Below are 19,475 nucleotides of genomic sequence, written 5' to 3'. Positions count from 1 at the left end.
CCGTTGGAATGTGGGATTTCAATATTAAACACATACATGTACGCAAATGTACTCGCACAACAAATAGGATCTACGTTTCATCGAAATTGATCTAACCCCTCCCTTTCTCTTTTCATATCTCGCCTTCGAGATAAAATGAATTTCTAACGAATGCCAAAGATTCTCGTTGAATATTTTAAGAGCAACCCGGAGGTGAAGGTAGTGGTTGTAATTGAGAAATGATTTCGTTTATAAATATTTATTTTGTGTACGATGTAACAGGATTTTTGCCAGGTTTTTTAACGTAAATAATATATTACACCTTTTTCCCTGCCAAGAAGATATTCATACAATACCTCCGTGTAATGAATCTTCCAACGCTCGTCGAGGAAACTTCTAGGAATTTCTGTAGAAGAATTCGTAGGAAAAATATTTCTTAAATTCGCAACGATTCACACCAGAATCGTAAAAGAATATATTATTATAATATATCTGAAAATCCTGAGATCGACAAAATTCTAGTTCGCGTGAAAAATACTATGGGAATGATGGCGGTAAATAGAATGGGGAGGAATCGTATAATCACGGCAACGTTGAGAAATGACCGTGCTACAGGAGCATCTGGTGCTCGGCACCAGGAAACGGCTAAAGCTTCCGCTGGTTTTCTTGTTGATTTCCTCGCGGTGCCGCGCGAACGAGAATAATGTTCCGGGTCCCAGTACTGGACCAGCTGCCGTCTAGATCGATACACGCCGTTGTTATTGCGCTTGGAGAGCTGGTATCCATTATCCGTAAAGAAACAAGCACGCTGATTTCGAGAACCATACATTCCTGAATTATCGATTCTAGAATAGTAGGCGTAATGAATCTTGGCGAGTGTTTACTACAAGAGGACGATACGATTGCGATACTCGATACGTAGCAGCGTTACGTATTCGATCCGAATTTTTAATTTTACGTCGCGAACAGCAATGCGTGTTCATTCGCATCGATTCTTCGTTCATTCGCTACACATTTCGATTACCGTTTTACGGTTGCCGTTATACTTCTTGCTGTTCGTCGACGCGTAAATGCGAGAGCATGTTCTTAGTTGGACATTTTACGGTGCACTGTTAATGGCACCAATGTGAACCTAGTTTACGATACGAACACGAATCACCTTGTTTCCGTGGCTAGATTTTTCCGCGCTTCTTCATCATGCCCCTTTCAATTTTCTCGTTTATGACTGGAGAAATTGAGAATTCTAATAGGAACCGTGGAAATAGAGGTTCTTCCCGAGTAACGACCGGCGTGTTTCAAATTTTCATGCAGAGGAATCACGAAGACTCCATTCCATGTCTCAGGGGGATGATTAAAAACACGAAAACTTGAAAATTCCGTACTTGGCGAAGTTCGAACGTCGCATTTCGTCCCTTCGAATACAGTATACGAACTTCTCTGCCACATCCCTCGTACTTCACGGCCATGGCTTTGGCTTCTCTTGACGCCAACTTCGCGAACAATATTCCCGATCAGACAGCCAGGCTCCTTTACGAGACGAAGAGAAAACGGATCGAAAGCAGATTTCTTTGAGGAACATAGTAAATACATATCTGGAAGTTGTCCGCCGCAATCTCTGGGATTTCAAGGCGACGTCTGATATTCCGGACAGCGTCTCGGTAGAGATATCGCACGCAGAAACAGATGTGACTGTGATACAAGCAGAGATTGCGACAGGTCACGTCGTCCTTCACTTAAAACAAGTAAAGACTGCGGCAAAACCGGCGGATCTGACCACTGGATAAATGGATCTATCTAATCCGAAGTAGCTTTGTTTCGAGCGTTGTTTCAGAGTGTATATGCAGTATATGTATAGACATGTAGTAATCTCACGAATCATACGTGTTTGTGTTTGTGTTTGCGTGCTAAATCATCGAGAGATTGCGATACTACGGGAGAAGCTTGATTTTGAATAGTATCAAAAGTGACATCTTGTTGTGATAATGGGGTTTTAATGGAGATAATAGGATGAGGTTTGTTAGGTTTTTCAAATGTTCAAAAAAACTACAAACATACGTGATCTTCTACAAAAGACGAGATATATCTTCATACGTTATCGTGATGTATTCGTGTATGAATTAAATTAAACATATGATTCACGTACTTACGTATTGATTTACGTTTCTTTTGTTTCCTAACATATATTGGAATTATACTGTTCGATAAGCATGTATATCTCACAGATAACCTACCATAACCATCCAGACGAATATTCTGTATATAACGTGCCTGAAGTTCTCTGTTTCGAAGCTGTTCATTCGCATAATTTACGAATAAAATGATAAATGGAAAACATAGCTTTATCATCATCTAGACGAATATTTTGTATACAACGTGCCTGAAGTTCTCTGTTTCGAAGCTGTTCATTCGCATAGTTTATGAATAAAATGATAAATGGAAAACACAGATTAAACTATCTTTTTTAGCAATTAAACTAAATGTTAATTAAATAACCATAATCATAGTGCACTTTATAGGCGATTCTTGTTGATTATATGATGTTCCCCACTCTTCTCGTTTGTTATCTCAAACAGGATTGGTAATAGTCGATTACGTGACTTCCTCGTCGTGACGCACTTGACTTCTATAATTGATACGTTGCATAGTTGCGCAGTTAGTATAACACGTTCCACTCGCCAACAAAGTACATCGAAAAATTTCGCGCCATTGAAGCGCGCCTGTGATAATAATCTCTCTTGTTTGGTAAGTGACGATTAATCTTAATGTCATTGACTCTATTTATTTTTCGATGATAACTAAACTAACCTAGCTAAACCATAAATTTTCTAACAGGCAGAATAAATCCTTGACGACGAATAGTGCTCGAAATTCTTCGAATTTTTGAAATTTTGAGATTGCGTAGAATTTTCGAACATTGGATCTTTTGGAATATTGTAGAATTTTGTAATTTTGTTGTAAATTTTTTGTAATCTGACACTTTGAAACTTATGGAATATTTTACAATTTTGCAATTTTATGGAAGTTTGGAATTTTGGAGAGATCGTTTGTCTAAATAAGAAAAGCAATTTTCCCCGTGTTTCTCTCAAAACCTAGCGGAACTTGAGGAACGTAAAACGGAAGAATCATGGAACGATGGGCCGGAAAATCGGCGATCGTTACTGGCGCGGCATCCGGCATCGGGCGAGCAATTACGATAGCTCTTCTAGAGAAAGGAGTAAACGTACTCGCGTTGGATGTACAAACTGAAAAATTATCAACTCTCATGGATGGCTGGAATGTAAATTGGGGTAAAATATGCCTAATGCGTTGCGATATATGTGACGAGAAGGACCTGAAGTCCGCTTTCGACTACGTTGAAGAATCATGGAACGGCGGCGTCGATATCATGGTGAACAATGCCGGGGTTATCGAGTACACTCGCGTCATTGGTAAGATAATCGCTGACCATAATGAGAGAAAGAATCTACAATACTATTGAATATTCATCAGAAACGCGTAATTTGCATGCGAGAATTGTTTTTAGAGCTTGCCGTTGATGTTACGTGAAGAGCATTTAAATCGAATCGTCAGTATCAGTATATATGATAATAATCTAATTATTCTCGGTAATAGCGTCTTCTAACCTTGAAAAAATTATTTTTCGAGTGTTCTTTATATGCGTTACCTCACTTGATCGCTTAATTTTCTAAATACCATTGATAATACTCATATTGAAACGTGAGAAAGTAACTTAATACCAGTCGTTTGTTTCGATTTGTTAAAAGAACAGTTTTCACGTCTTATTTAATTTATTTAACTGCAAAATGCGCCAGGTTAAGACTTGAACTTTGAGCTTGACAACATATGTGTATAAAATATCTACATATATCGAATTCCATGGTTACCGGTCTTCAATGTCTCGCACAAATGACTTTATTTTACTGTTATCAGGTTTCCCGGCATTTAGACCGATAATATTACTATTTACTTATCTCATAATAATCACAGCTTAATTCATGTCTTTCAACTTAATAGGTTCTTACCACTTTCGATTATGTTAGGTTCAAATTCTTTTGTTTATTCTTACAATTAACATTGAAATCAGACAATCAACAAAAATGTACTTACGTGTCGCATCTTTTTCTGCGACTTTCTTATGACATCATCAATGGAAAACACAACGGGTACTTATACGCAACTACGGAAAAAAGGACTGTTACCTTAATACTTTGTGTATAGTTGGTCCATAAAGGGCGAGGTGGGCCGAGAGTATTACGCTCGAAACCTCGTTCGCCTGCTCGTTGACGCATTTTAAAAAATTCCATAAATTACACTTGCAGAGAGCGACAGAGCGGCATTCGAAAGGCTGTTAAATATTAATGTCCTCGCAACCGCCGTGTGCATCAATCGGGCGGTGCGCTCGATGCGCCAGCGGAACGTCGAAGGGCATATTTTCAATATCAACAGGTATTGTTGCTTCCGAGCCTCGTCTTGTTCGATCGTTCATCCATCCACATGCGAAACCTTTCACGTGCACGCGACTGTATTTCGTCTGTCTCTTGCGACCACTGTTCATCGTCACCTCCTATTACTGTCGTCGTGATTTATAATTTACTGGTCAGTTATTTCACACTTTTGGCACGGTATTCTCGAAGCTGAAAGCATTTTCGGTATATAAACATATAAATTTATAAATGTACGCATTAATATTTAAGTATTTTAATTAATTATGATGTGGATATTATATGTATAATATTTCTTTGACAACGCAAGAGTTAATTATTCAAATGGGAGAAATGTTTGTAAAATATTTCGTGCGTCTATGTTTACCATTTGTTATTATTAGAGGTCGAAATTAGCCTACGAAGAAACGTCTGACGTAATCTTTCATCTGCCGCTTTTTGAATCTCATGTATCATTATTAATGATTCATTAATGTCATAATGAGCAACTTCCGCGGAATATACTTCGAGCACGAGCAAGGAACTTTTGTTCGCACGTAAATTGAGGAATTGTATATACCAATCGTCTCATTAATGATCGAGGAGTTTCGAAGCTTTATAGGGAGTCGAATTTCTTGCGTGGGGTGTACTTCGTGAGAGAAAGAGATACGCGAGGAGAGATTGTGTTGTTTGAGAAAGCACAACGGAAATTTTGCTCGTCCCTTTTTCTACGAATCGAGAAGAAAAAAAATTAAGGGAGGTATAAAAAAGGACAGATAAAAAAGAGAATAAAAGTGGGAAGGGAGAAAGGAAAAAAGAGAATCGACGCTTTTAAGACCGAAACAAACGTTCCGGCTGTTTGCACTCGAAGTCGATTCGAATAAAACGCCGTGCAAATGGGTGGCCACGGGCAGCCTGTTGAAGCAATTTTTTGTTTCGCACGGCAGCGTGCTGGGACACGAAATTCCGAGTGGATTCCTTTCGGAAATCGATGGCTGTAATGGCTGGAACCTGTACCCGACTTGCAAACACGGCAATGTTGCATTAACGCATACGGTGAGACGGGAATTGGCGGCCATTAAAGCACCGATTCGAATCACCGTAAGTTTGGGTGGCTTCCGTCGCTATAAAAGCTTTTATGAGCCTTATAATTTCGACCAGTTTCTGCTTGTTTTCAACGTTACTCGTTTCTATTTGCAGAGTATCAGTCCGGGTATCGTTGAAACGGATATAGCCAGACACACGTCTACGATATCGGAAACATTGAAAAATATTCCAGCTCTTCGACCCGAAGACATCGCCGATGCTGTGATTTACGCGTTAGGTACTCGACCCGAGGTGCAAGTAAGTCTGTTACCAACCCTCTGTTTAAGCTACCAAGCTTTCAAGAGTTGATTGCTAGAGGCTATTGAGTGCAAATTCTACCATAGATGTACAATTAACTAATCTGATGGATTATTGAGGTCGTTAAGATAGCGGTCACTCGTGACATATTTGCATTGAGCCAAGTGGCTTCCAGCAATCAATTCAATTTAGACAAAGAGTGGTACATGGTAGTAGTAGTGTCGTTGATGAAATTGTAGATTACCGAACTCACTATTCAACGCACTGGTGAAGCCTAATGTTCTCATGCGTTTGTAACAGATTTGTCACAGGTATGTAAACGAACCTTATAATTAGGTCAGATTCTCCCATACACGAAAACTGAAAGAAATATGTAACAGGGGGTGTATCACGTCTAATTAATTACGATATCAGGAGTAATTTATATATATGGACAGCAATAAAATTCAATTTGCTAAATCTCCGATTGCAAGATTCTTTCACGTAGATAAATTTTGAACGTGGCCATTCGCACTGATGTGTGTCACAAGGCCATGCAAAACTATTTACACGTGACCATTTCATCTACAGTCAAATTACGCGATATTGATTACAAACTGCGAATTGACGGTACACAGCCGCGGCATAATTATAGGCTCCGCGGCTCCTTAGGATTCAATGATTGGCGCTATTATTGGGCTGCGTGACCGGACTCGGTATTAATTCGAGATACGCGAGCAACAGTTACTAACTACAAGTCTTGCCCTTACCCGCGATCGGGCTATCTCTAATTAGTTGTAATCGTCGGCGGATAGTGAGAATGAAACGCGCGTTGTGTCGCGCTCGCTCGAGCTTCACGCACACGCGGAACCGTCATTAAATATTCCGTGTACGTGGTCAGAGCATATTTCTTGCACTGATTAATGCGCCAGCCCAATATAATTTACGTAATGCGTTCGCTAATAGACCGCGGCTCGCGATTTCGTTAAATATACGGTGCACTCGAAAATTCGATCGCAATTTATCGCGACGCGGATGACTCCACGTCAAACGTTCGTGCATTAATTGACCGATTCACTGCGAGACCGGTGGAAATTCAATTTTCACAGGGACAACCCGAAAAGTACTTAACCGTTGGTATCTTTTTTCCTTTTTCCTCGTGTGTTTCCTTTTTTTCCACTTTCGTGTTTCGAAAGTTGAGCAAAATGAAAATGCAGCAACATCGTTAAAATTGTAATTTATCGCGTTAATAAATGTTACATCGTAGAAACGCGCGTACTGTGATAATAAATTTAAATGAAATCAACGGGTAACCGTTATCGAATATACATTTGACAGAGGAATAAAAAGGAATTACGAGGGAAAAAAAGGAAGCAAAAGTTTTACGACGGCAAAAGTCGTAACACTCGATGAGCATGTACGTCAACGTACGAGTGTACATTTGCTCGACGCTGGAAGGAGGAGGTTTGCACGCAAACTTCCGACAGCCAAGGCAAAAGCTCACATTGTGCACAGCTTTACTGTCACTCGAGGCATCTCTGTGCACGGGACAGTTAAGGTGTCAAACAACTTCCGACGAGCTTCGAGTAGTTCGGGGCTTCGTGCACAGGATGCTCCCAACTTACGGGCTCCACTTTTCACGGTTAATAACCTTTCTCTGTTCTGTTTGTCTGGCAATCTGTCATAATAAAAATGTAATTTTTGAACAAGTTTTCTTTTATTTACTCGGCGAGCTTTTTTAGGGACACCTGTTTCAAACTTTTTCGTTATACCGCCAACTTTGAAACGTTCTGTACTTGTCATATATTGTCACGAAGCTTCCAGAAGGAATCTATACTTGTACCGATGCCTCGCAAGGATAATGGTCAAGAAACAGGCCACTGAATTTTTTAATTCCCTGATATTTCTTTTTCGAGAGGATAGAGAATCGAAGGTTGGGAATCGCGTCGATGAAACGATTCTATGGAATCGTGACTTGATTAAACCACGCTATGCTTTCCACAAGATGCGAAAAAATTTTGATTCGCGGTCGATATGCGGTATGGAATTTTTTCGCGGCCTTCCAAAATTCCTGATAAATTTTTTAGACCTCTCAATTGCTCTTCATCCCTGCAGTATCAAGGATTTCCCAATTACCAGCCGTTGCGCTCTATTATTAAAAAAGAAAATCGATGAACAGACCCTGTTATGAACCCTATTTTCCTGTCTGCATTTTTTAAAATTTCACGACAAAGGAAATGGAAAGGAATGGGACGAAAGTTGCAAGAAGACAACACGCGGAAGAACGATAAAAATGATCGATAAAGTTGTCGTGTCCTGCGGCCGTCGCAGATCCGGCATTTAGGAATTTATATTAAAATATGTAAATTTATCGGTGCGGGCATATTTGAAAACAGATAAATTATGCTGGCCATGTATCGCGTTCCCGTGGTAAAATATATCGACGTCGGGACGCGCACCATGGAGGGCGCCAGCGGAACCGGAGTTCCTCGCATAACGGCACGTTCTGTCGTCCGGCAGAAATACAATTTATGACGATCATTGTGTAACGATCATAAATTATCTTGTTATTTACGAGCGCGTACCGCGCTGATTTTCTCGTCTGTCGTTTTTCTGTTTCTCTCCTGTCCTTTTTCGTGTTACGCGAGATGCATCGACATCCAAAATCAGCCGATTTCGATCGATCGAGTGTGAAGATCGTTATTAAACAATTATTACTTCTGTTGTTCAATCCTGCCTTTTATTACACAAGTACATTAAATTCTCAAGAAACAAATGTGCTACATTCATAATTTCATTTGTTCTAACAAAATCACGCAAATAACAGTAAATTCTGAGATAAATTAAAAGAATTATGTCCCTATATATCATCACCTTTCTCTGTAATTCAATTTATTTATTTCTGAATGGCAGAATTCGATTTTTATTCGTTCATTGAAAAAGAGAATTGCTCAATATCGTTCGGTGAAAATGTCTTTCTGTGTTATTTCAAATTTCTCAGTTCGGTGTATTCATCCACGAAGAAAACAGACATGGGAGTTTAATTTTTCTTAATACAGTAGCCGGGCACTGTAACGTAGCAACGAGTTTCGTCGATGTCGAGGTAAAAAGGAGCACGTTATCTCGTTACGGCGGATTTGCTTTTCATAAAATAAATGAAAGTGTATGGGGTGGTTAGTTTACAAAACTGGGTAAACGCGACGCTCTCGAGGTAAGTTGGAGACTCTGGTTAGATTCGTATCATCGAATTTACGAGACGACCAGACGTGGGGTTTTTTTTTAGCAAGCGCTGGGTGCCTTTTAATTCTTGATAAATGGTGAAAGCTTTCAAGCTCCGCGTTTCTTATTTACTCGGAAGCACCCTCCGGCTTCTGAAATATTTTCGTGTTTTTGCAAATATCCAGTTGAATATTTTAAATTTTCGAAAAGAGAGTCTGTATGAGACTTGGCCTTTGCTTATCCCGATATCTGGCAGACGTTTTAACTTGAAATATCCAACGTAAATAGTTTCTCTTGTTGTCTGTGTTTCTCGTTTTAACGCTCAATATTGTATTACTCGCGATGGAACACTGAGTATACTCTCGCACGCGAGGAGATTCTTTAACTTAACGATAACTGGATTTGTTAGTTAATAACTGGAATATACCCCGTAAACTTTAAATAGTGCGCGTTATCAAATTCTAAACCAGGGCTCTCTAGAAACTTCGCACACTCTTCCTGCACTTTACACTCTAGATACTCGGAAACGACTACTGACGATTTCATTACCAGAAGAATTCTATGTAGTTTACAGTGTTTACAGTTTGTTTAATAATAAATAAATTTCGAAGAATATTTAGATCGTAAATATCAGTGCTTCAGCTAATATTTCATTTATCGTCGTTTACTTATTCTAGAAATTATATTCGTTTTGCCTCTTGACTTGGAAATATTTTCAAACGTTTCTTCGAAATACGACGAACCAGCGATATGGAGATAAGGGCACGTCGATTTTTCGCGGCAAGTTTGCATCGATAATTGCACTCGACTTCAGAAATCGTAATCGAGAATGCAAACGAAGTTGGCAAACTGAAATTAATTGCTCGTTCGTTCAAATACGACTCGTTCGAATTTATTCTGAGATCGGTTTGGTTTAGATTCTGTATTACCGGGTCGGAAGTTGCTGTGGATTCCGTGAATTCCTCAATTTGCAAGAACCAGCCGCTCGTCCCGAGGACAGACATCCCGATTTAAGTCCCTTAAATGCGTTCGTAACTGTTTCTGACAGGTAACGTTCGCCCTTCCTCTAACTGTTGTTTGACCGCGTTTCACCGTCGTGTTCTCGTATTCGAACAAATCTCGAAGCGGATTCCAAGCAACTCTGTTGAAACTCTCCGGCTAATTAACCAACGCAAGTTTACCGTTTCTTAACTGCTCGGTGTATTGTCAGTTTATAAGCGAATATACACGGTTCGAGGTCAAACTCGCTAAATAAATCGCAAAACTGAAACGCGTTCGCATATATTTCTCTCCCTTTCAACTCGATTTGTGTAGTCAATTTTTCTTCTCCTTTATACATATATGTATTTTTTGGGAAAGTTTGCTATGTCATCCATGTTGATATTGGGTATATTTTGTTAACGATCGATATCGGCTCTCCTGTAACACATCGGCCATTACAAACTGACTCTATTTCGTTAGGCAACGCGTTTCGGGGTTCACGGAAGCGAACAGTTTTTGCAACGTAAATCGGTTTCAGGAGTGTTTCAAGGTTGGATAGATAGGTGACTAAGTTGATTTAGAAAAAAAAATTGCTCAATAGATATAAAACAGAAAATACCGACTAACCTCGATGAACTAATTTTGTCTTTCAACAAAAAATCCTATTTGTTTTTTCGCATTATTTACAACGATTCGATGCTATATTTATTTATAAACGAAAAATCATTTATTCGCATTGGATCGGATAGGTCATCCGCTATTATTTGCTATTTACGGTCACGTAGAGACGGTATTTCCTCGTCGCGTTCAGCCCAATTTCTGCCGCGTGTCCCTCTTTGAAAATGGTGCCCGCGCAAAGTGCAGCGCCATAGCAAATTGGATTAGCGTTACGTTACTACTCCACCGTGTCTCTGCTCCTCCCTCGATCCGTTCCTCCCTATCTCTCGTGTACCTCGTTCCACCCTTTCCATGAACCGCATCGACGGAACGAGCCGTTGCATTCGGTGGCTTTGCTGTGGCGCACCGACCTCATTCACCACTCGCACGTCTAAGAATTTCGTGCAGTTGCAAGGATACACCACGCGATTTGCGGCTAGCATTGCCTCTGCCTCATTCATGTGGACACTGTCATGTGGTTAAAATGTGATGAAAGAAGATGAAAGGACGAAGTTAAAGGGAATAGCTCGAGGGTTATTTCAAATTCGTCTACTTTTTGTTCTCTTTCTTTTTTGAAGGTTTACGCGAGCGATTGATATGTTACATTGTAATTGAAGCCCTGGAAAAGACTAAATACCATACGAATAACTATTAAGCGATGATAGCGTTTAATTCGTTCTTTTCTTCTGATCTGAGTATAACATTGCGTTTATAATTTATTTTAATTAATAGGATCGAAGTATTAATATCGTATTACTTATCAATTATAACGTTGGTATTGGCACAACATCATTTATTTACCTTTTCATGTTGCGAATATTTCATGTGTAATGCATCGCGCTAAACCAACTATCGTTTATCCTGTAGAAGTGTTTCGATACCGTCAGATTATTCGCGTAGATTATGTATGTCGTTGCAAATATTCGGTTGAACCACGAATGATTCTGATTCGCGCGTAAGTTCATCAGATTAGATTTGGTTATGAGCATGGATCGAAAAGACGCGAAGCGAGGGTAACCGATGTTAGAGGCTGCGAAGACGAAGTGTAGGTTCAGACAGAGCGAACAGATTTACGAAAAGGGTTCAGAAACGGTTGGCTGAAGCCGCAACGATAGGTTCGTTAGCAGAACACTGTCAGTGCAAACACTTTAGCCAGTGGCATACGTGCGTCAATGCGGTGTCAGATTTGAAGTGGTTCGCGGTGTTAACTCGAACGTGCACGTGATGCGACCGAACGAAACGTGTGCTCTACCTTCCTAACGGCTCAATTCAAGCTCGAAGCTCCTTCTATTGACCTATCAGACTGTGTCTGTGACGAAGTGAACGTTCATGTGTAAACTGTAGTCGCTTCTATAGGAGGAGAATATCCATCTTCGAGATTTTCATCGACGATATTCGTAGCGACAATTTTTTGATTTCACTCTTATCTGTTGAAGTTTATAGTTTGTAATTATAGGGTCTAACTTAATTAAAAATTAACAGCACCCCTTGAAACCAAATTATAGGAGTATTTATAACGTCAGAAGTACTCGAGGATTTCACGGTGTTAAATATCTGAACACTGCAACTATACGAATAATGTGGTATGTGAAATTAAGAAATTAATAAAATGTGGAATTAGTCAGTTTGGGTTCCGAGGTGCTCGTATATCGAAATCCTTCGTTCTATTCCGAATAAAAGACCAGAAAGATCTGGAATAAAAATCAAAGCTCAAAGCAACGTCCCAATTTTCATTCGAGGTACTTCCGTATCAGCCATAAAAAATCTTAGGAGACCAGTCTGAAAATTGCCATATACAGATAGCGGATGGTTGCTGGCAGAATGAATAGAAATACGTCGTGAATAAGTTGCCCGCGGCTTACCGATGACTAAGCTTAAGAAACATCTTTCCTCTTTCTTTCCTTATTCTCGTTCTTTTTAATCGAGACTGCATGACGCCCTGAAGGTGCGTGTTTCCCATCTTTATGCGGCATACGATACACCCTTAATGCAACACGCGCATGCAGAGGGTAGTATGGTGCAGATGCAGGTGGCCAGACCGCGTATTCCGCTCACCGACCGGCTTAGGTAATACGGTTTAAACCAACCGCGTTATCTTACCGTCCCTGGGATCACCCCCTTTGGATCTTCCACCGACATTTTCCCCCGCTACGTGCAATCCTGCACCCCTTCCTCAAGCTTTAACCTCCAGACGCGGAATTTCCCTTCTTCCCTATACGCTGTTCACCAATTTAATCGCATCTATCTCTCTGTGACTCGCGTATCTATTACAATTTGTTGGTGTAGGAAAAATTGACCAAATTTTTAAAATATTCCATTTGATATCAGCTTTGTTATATTTTTGCATCGAAAGGTAGAAGGCTTTAGAAGATTTTTATCGTTTGCTGATTCGAATGGACAGCAGCTCAATCAGAGTTTGATCAGAGCTCGATCAAACATCCGCTGTATGATATTATTCAATCTCAAATATATATGTACTTTTATCGTTTCTTCTTGTTGTTTGCGTATCGTGCATAAAATCCCGGAAATACGTATTTTCAGCAGGATGGGAATGAAAAATGATGGCCAACAGGCCATAATCGTGCGTTAACGAACTCCACAGGGATTGCAGGTGCGCCGAGCGTATCGTTGCTCCGATTTTCTTCTCCATGGTGCGAATGGACGGCAGCTCTGCCTCGAATTCTATCGATAAATTCAACGTGCTACGAGCCACATTGAAAATTCCTTAGGATTTCTCTTGGTTATCTTGGCTGGTACGTTCGAACGATGGAAGAAGTTTATGGGGTGAGAGGGGCGAGACGGAGGTAAGTCTAACCCGCGAGAAAGATAAGCGTTATTTATCTTGCATTTGCAAGGAAAAACTTCCATGAACGGCTATCCTTCTTTTTGACGAACGGGCGAGAAGGAGCAGCCGGTGAAATCCTTTCCAGGTGCGAACCGTGGCTGTCATTAAAAAGAAACGTTTATCTACCATTTATCAGCTGTCTCGGTAACATTTGCCGTCCCGAAAACCAATTCTTGATCCCCTTCTGCGGAAATTCATCTTAATGACCCTGTTCTCATACTGACGCGAGACGGATTTCAATCTTGGAAATGGCGATTCGTTTGGATGTCAAGTTTCATAGAGTTTTTCTTTATGAATGAAGAGATCCGAAATAGAATGGTATAAATCATTCATTATGGGATTCCGTTATCGCATCAATGCGAATGCATATAACATATAACTTGAAATAAAATATAAATAATTTGCAAATAAAATGACACTGCGAGATGACACAGCTATTGGAGTATATTTAAAAATACATAGTTTTGAAACCTCATTGAAAAAACAACTCCCAAAAAACACACGCACCTTCCAATTAATAAATACTTTAATTTTACATTGAACAAATTTTTATACTACGATCTCTATATACATTGAGCAATAAAATTTACGAAAACCTGGAAATTATTAAAACCGTCGAAACAATTCTATTCGAGCAACCGCAAAACGCTAAAACCAATACGTCCAAACATCAAACTTATGTAAAATGAATCAGTCAGCTCCAACGAACACTCGACCAGTTCTCGTCGCGACGATTACGCGAGGTAATATCCGTCATATGTCGAAGTGGTCGCGGCAGTGGAGGTTTAGTGAAATTCTTAGACGACAGCTATTTGCGAGGATTACTCTTCCATGATTCATGAGCGCCGAACGTGAGAAATGTCCGTCGTTCTTATCCAGCGCGCCATTTCTCGCGCCTGTGCTTTTTCTTCCGTGCCACCCTCGTGCCCTCCTCGCGCTCGACTTTACCAATCCCTTCTTCACCAACCGTCTGCTCGCGTTATCCTCAATTTACAGCGAGAATCGCGATTCTTGTCGCTTAGCACCGGTCTGGCATTAGTTCACGGAGTCTTTATCCCTTCGTGCAACCAAGCACGTCAATTCAACGGCGGTTCCAGGCTTATTATTTATTTTCCTCCCGTTTACGAACAGCTCTTTTTCGAGCTTCGAGCTGGAGCTCCATGGTTTTATGACCTCGCTGTAATGGGATTATCGGATAATCCGGTAAGCCGTTTGGACGTACCGTCCTTTGGAATATTCCAGCCTTCAGAGACGAGGGTCCATGCGTCTTGTTCCATTCGCATCCTCTCCTTCTCTTCATCCACCACCCCCCGTAGCTGATGCTCTCCTCGTTTTTCGGTGAAACTGTTTGTCCTGTGTACACACGGATTTATGTACATACGCGTGGCTCGATTTAAACAGCCGACGAAGAATTGCGCTGTTTAAGGCCAAAAAGATATATAGGATTATCGAGACATTTCGATATGACATGGATCAAATCAACACGAGGTGGTGGTCGAAAATTTACTGAAATTGTTACGTAATTATTTATTAACAGGTAGAGATTGCTCGCAGAATTTAGGTCGAAGTACATAACGATATACAAAAAGTTGAAACGAAACCAAGTTCCACACGCTGCCAATCGGTACACAGTTTAAAACAAGCCGTGTACGAGCGATCGTGAGAGGGGTGGCTTATCGTCAGTGAGTAGCAGTAAATCATCGGTCGGCGAAGTGTGTCGGGGCGCCGATCGCGCGGGAAATCGAGCCGGGATAGAAATCTGCACGCGTAAATAATCGATCTCGATTTCGGGATCGTGGAAACGCTAACAATTGGCCGTGCTGGTTGCGGCGACGTATCACGCATGAGTAACGTTGGCCCGTTCGCCAGTTCGTGCGACTCGTATTTACAAGCAACATAAATAAATGGAAATTGCTAACCGTTGTAATGCTCGGGGACGGTCGCATTCCTCGTTCGATCTGACCGTCGCTTTAATTATACTTCGCCAAACTATATGCCACGAGAGGGAGAGAGAGAGAGAGAGAGAGAGTCGAGGATAGACAAAGCGAACGAAACGCGTTCGTGTGTAAGCGCTGCAGAACGCGAGGCTGGGACGAAACTGTCGACGTATCGGTCGTCGAATCGACGGGAAATACTCGATAAATTGCCCTCGGAAAAGTATTACTTCAAAATAAATGTTACAGGCTAATATCGGCCTGGAACGGGACGCAACGTGGCCCCGGTAAAATTGAAAAGATATTACGGCCGCGCGCTTTTACAGCGACGTTTCAAATTGAAACGTCATGTTTTACTATCGCCAGTCTGCAGCAATAATAAATATTCCGTATGAGCGTTGCGCGAGCTCCCACCCCCTTGTCCAGCTCTTACTTTCTCCCGCGCTCCCGTACACATGCATGCCGCGTGTTCGCCGGATTTTTTTTTACGACAAATCCATGAATGTTTAATCGGCTTACCGATCGTGATCGACGAACCTCTCTGCGAACTGTACCTGTGTCGCCTCGACTTCCGTTGGGGTGGATCGGTTTTTTTGTTGTTTATGCCCTGAGGATCATGTTCGATCTGCGTACGTTCGACGCACGACAGCTTTATGGGGCGAGGTGATTTTTTTTATTTAGTTACATAAAATTTTTCATAGGGTGAAGTATATAAAGGGAAATTATCCTTATGTACCTTTATTCGTAGACTTACGAATAGGAAGAATTCTATAGACAGTATCGACCTTCGATTCTTAATACCCTTGTGGAACCAGCTACGAAAATCCCTTTAAATTTTCTTTTGACAAATATCGCATCGATGTAAAAAGTACTAAACGGATCATGGATATATACTAATAGACGTTATACATCGCGAATTACGAGATCGTAGAACCCATCGGACGAAATGCTACGATCTTGATATCTCCACCTACCACCGTTCTGCTCGACTCGACATCGTAATCACGGTGAAAAATACCGTTTCCCTTTATCGACACCTGGAACGAGCAGCCGTAGTACGGGCGAATATGTCCTCATTACCAGGGCAAACGTTTCGAGACCGGTGACTCCGTCGTTCTCACTTGAGAGAATCGGTTCGCAGGTAGCCAAATGACAACGAAATAACGTAGTTAACGACATCATCTGACAGGCTCCATCGGGTGCACTTAAGAGAGCCACTCTGTGCCGTCGAAATCATTGTTACGGGAAATGCCCGCCCCGTAACGACACGAGTCACAACTTAAATGATATCGTGCAGTCGCGTCAGTCTCTGCATTCAACCATATATGTATATGTTTACGTGTGCTACGCGTGATCTGTGTGTGTGTGAGTGTATGTGTCGTTATCGTCATCATTACGGCCATTATCGCGAGAGCGACGTGGATACACCCCTACGAGCGTTCGACCATCAGGCTTCGTTTCGACGATGAAAATCGCGTTATATCGCACCTTTTATTAGCCAATCGTGCCATCATTCGCATCTAGACGAATTACGTCGCGCGTGATCTATGTGGTTCTATTTTTATGATGAATCAATTCGACCTGGAAAAGTCGGAAATTTGACCTTTGGAACAAATCCGCGTATACACTTTAGAGAAGTAGTTACCGTGGCAGATTGGTAACGATCGCGGGGTAGAAAAGAGTAAAATTGTGTCAGGTTTTCTGTGTTGCTGAATATCTTCATTGCCAAGTAAGGTTTCTTTAAGTCAAAAGGCGCCTGAAGTTCCGTGCGACGTTTAAAAGTTTGTTGCAAAGTAGATAGCCGCTTTCGTGATGAAAATGTGTCACGATTTTGGTGAATCGAATTATATGCAAACCGTTGCAAATTTTATTTAATCCTCTGCTTATCACTTGACGTTCACGAAAGAACTTTATTTTTTGCATCGCTGTCATTCACGTTTGCTTTTGACGAGTGACGCGTTATCTTGACAAACTCCGTGTCAATATATTTAACTTCGTAGTCGCGTGTTCGCGTTTCGTACGTATGTACGTCGTTTCTGTATTTTCGAAATAGTATTCAGTATTATTATATTATATAGTATATTATGTTATATAACAGTATAAGAGTATTAATTAACGTGACAGATATATAAATGCATCTATAAAATCATAGCATTGTTGCGCTGGTAAAATATGCTTTTATTCGCTCAAAGCGTGTTTTAGTGAAAGGGATCAGACATCTATCGAAAGTTATTTAAACGCGTATGTATCAAACGAGACTGTAATATGTTTAATGGCAATACACGTAGAAATATAAAAATACGTCGCGACGAGCTTCAAAGAACGCGTCGTTAATGCGGACGGAACGTTTCTCTGAAACACAAGGCTGTTATGAGACCCTTGATTCACGGTGTCTCGCATTAATCACACGCAGAAGCCGTTTTCCATTCATGCTTGACCCGTGATATGCGTGGCTGCGTCAGGAATGGCTGTCCTTATTATTTCGAAGGTTTTATTCATCGTCGTTTACTGGACTTTGCGTTCGAACCATCGCCTGAATGAAAAAGATTCCGCAATGTGTTGCACAGACGTTGTGTCTTTTTTTATCTTCGCCTTTGTGACTAAAGAAGAAATCGACGCGTCGCGTAAGCTTTTGTAAGGATCGCAAGTGTGTTTGGAGAAAGTCCGTAGATTCAGGAAAACTCCTTTGTAATGTACTTTATTATTCTACTTGCAAGACAGACAAGAATTCTTGTGGAACGTATTCTACTTAAAAGGAAGCTATAGATATATTCCTCTATCTTCAAAGATGCATACGTCAAATCGACTGAATTATCATAACAAATCTTCATTATAGTATCGTATTTGTGAAATAGCAGAAAAGCGTTGTGCAACGTGTTCTGCTTGAAGGAAAGATTTTCACATATATCTTTTTTCTAAACCTTCTCATCTTCCAATCCTTTTACCATCCAAATGAATTGAGTCACCATAACGAATCTTTGTCATAATATTCTATTCGTGAAATGAGTAAAAATTTCTGTACAACACAATGTATTTTAAAATAAAAAGAAAATATACTCGGTTCCGTTTTCCAACTTTTCCTATCTCCAAACGTGTACGTCAAATTGGCCGAGTGATCGCAGCGAATAAACCTGTTAACCTGCATAGGAGTAGAGATCGGGCAGAAGCATCTCGCTGTTCTAGACGGAAAATTTTCTAGGAAGCCGGAGAACCGGCCGACGGACAAAAGCGGTCGGCTTTCCGCGTCGCGAGGTCACAGATAAATTTCCGTCGGTCCGCTGGCAGGGTATTAACGACGACGGGTTAGCCGGGGGTCGTCAGTCGTCGCGACTTGCCACCCGCTTAGGCTCTCAGCGCGTACCGGAAGTTTTGGTATACACGAGCCGTTCACGAGACGACGCGACGGGAGGAGCTTCACAGAAGCTTTCGCGGTTTGCCTGCTGACTCTGCCGCACGTCTTATCCGCACGGCAATCCAAACTTTGCTAAGTCAATAGAGGCGGTCCTCGGGTTGGGATGAGAGGTTTCCTCGTCGTGCTCTTCGATTAGTTTCGTTCCAGAGTCCCGTTGCTCTCCCAGAGTCCGAACTTTCGAGTCGTCACGGTCGAGTGGTTTGTCTTTCTTTGACTTCGTTTCTACCCTTACCCTCTTTTATCTACAGTTTCTTTCGCGTCCCCGTTTCTTCGGGGACGAAATAAGTGCTCGTGGTTTTGCTCGGTCTCCGTGTGGCGAAGCTTCGTGGTTGTTATTAGTTTCTCGAACACACGTGACTCCCTCGTTTCGATCCCAGGATGGGTGGGCTGACCGGGACGAGGAATTTTTGTTCGGTGTATGACACGCGGGTAAAGAAAGCTTTATTAGCAGTCTTCGTATATGAGATCACAGGAGGAAAACATGAGAAGTAGGAGGATAAGAATCGATAAAAGCATGTAGCGTAACATGAAACGGAAAACGAAGGAATGTATTGTTAGGATAATTAAACGTCCGGATAATTAAACTGTGTAACGCGGTCGAAAGACTTCGAAATAAGAAGATCGTCGCAGCGAAACAGGTTCTCTTTGCAGATTCACTTAACCAATAAACGCTCGCAGTTACGATTGAAATGCGGCAATAAAAA

The 19,475-nt window shown here is 41.2% G+C and overlaps 1 protein-coding gene across 2 annotated transcripts; it reads left to right on the top strand.

The window, feature by feature from the left end:
- Positions 1 to 2,624: 2,624 nt before the first annotated feature.
- Positions 2,625 to 6,199, top strand: LOC117235074 (farnesol dehydrogenase-like). 2 transcript variants are annotated; one of them, XM_033496753.1, is made up of 6 exons: positions 2,625 to 2,721; positions 3,073 to 3,407; positions 4,299 to 4,425; positions 5,348 to 5,501; positions 5,601 to 5,744; positions 5,984 to 6,199. In XM_033496753.1, exons 2-6 carry the CDS (start codon positions 3,104 to 3,106, stop codon positions 6,020 to 6,022), a joined length of 768 nt encoding a protein of 255 aa, XP_033352644.1. In that variant the 5' UTR covers positions 2,625 to 2,721; positions 3,073 to 3,103; the 3' UTR covers positions 6,023 to 6,199. The 2 variants fall into 2 exon arrangements, with proteins under 2 accessions (XP_033352644.1, XP_033352645.1); XM_033496754.1 differs by having other exon boundaries at positions 2,639 to 2,721; positions 2,812 to 3,407; positions 5,964 to 6,128.
- Positions 6,200 to 19,475: the final 13,276 nt, after the last annotated feature.

Source organism: Bombus vosnesenskii, unplaced genomic scaffold (assembly GCF_011952255.1).
Source record: "Bombus vosnesenskii isolate JDL3184/JDL3185 unplaced genomic scaffold, Bvos_JDL3184-5_v1.1 scf7180000013314, whole genome shotgun sequence".
In the NCBI taxonomy this organism is placed as follows: Eukaryota; Metazoa; Arthropoda; class Insecta; order Hymenoptera; family Apidae; genus Bombus; species Bombus vosnesenskii.
This window is presented reverse-complemented; position numbering and strand designations above follow the sequence as displayed.

Bases quoted from the DNA above. Each gene is read 5' to 3' on its own strand.
- LOC117235074 (XM_033496753.1), top strand. From the start codon at position 3,104: ATGGAACGATGGGCCGGAAAATCGGCGATCGTTACTGGCGCGGCATCC. The intron at 4,426-5,347 runs GTATTGTTGCTT...TTCGCACGGCAG, and splicing joins CATATTTTCAATATCAACAG to CGTGCTGGGACACGAAATTC. The intron at 5,502-5,600 runs GTAAGTTTGGGT...TTCTATTTGCAG, and splicing joins AAGCACCGATTCGAATCACC to AGTATCAGTCCGGGTATCGT.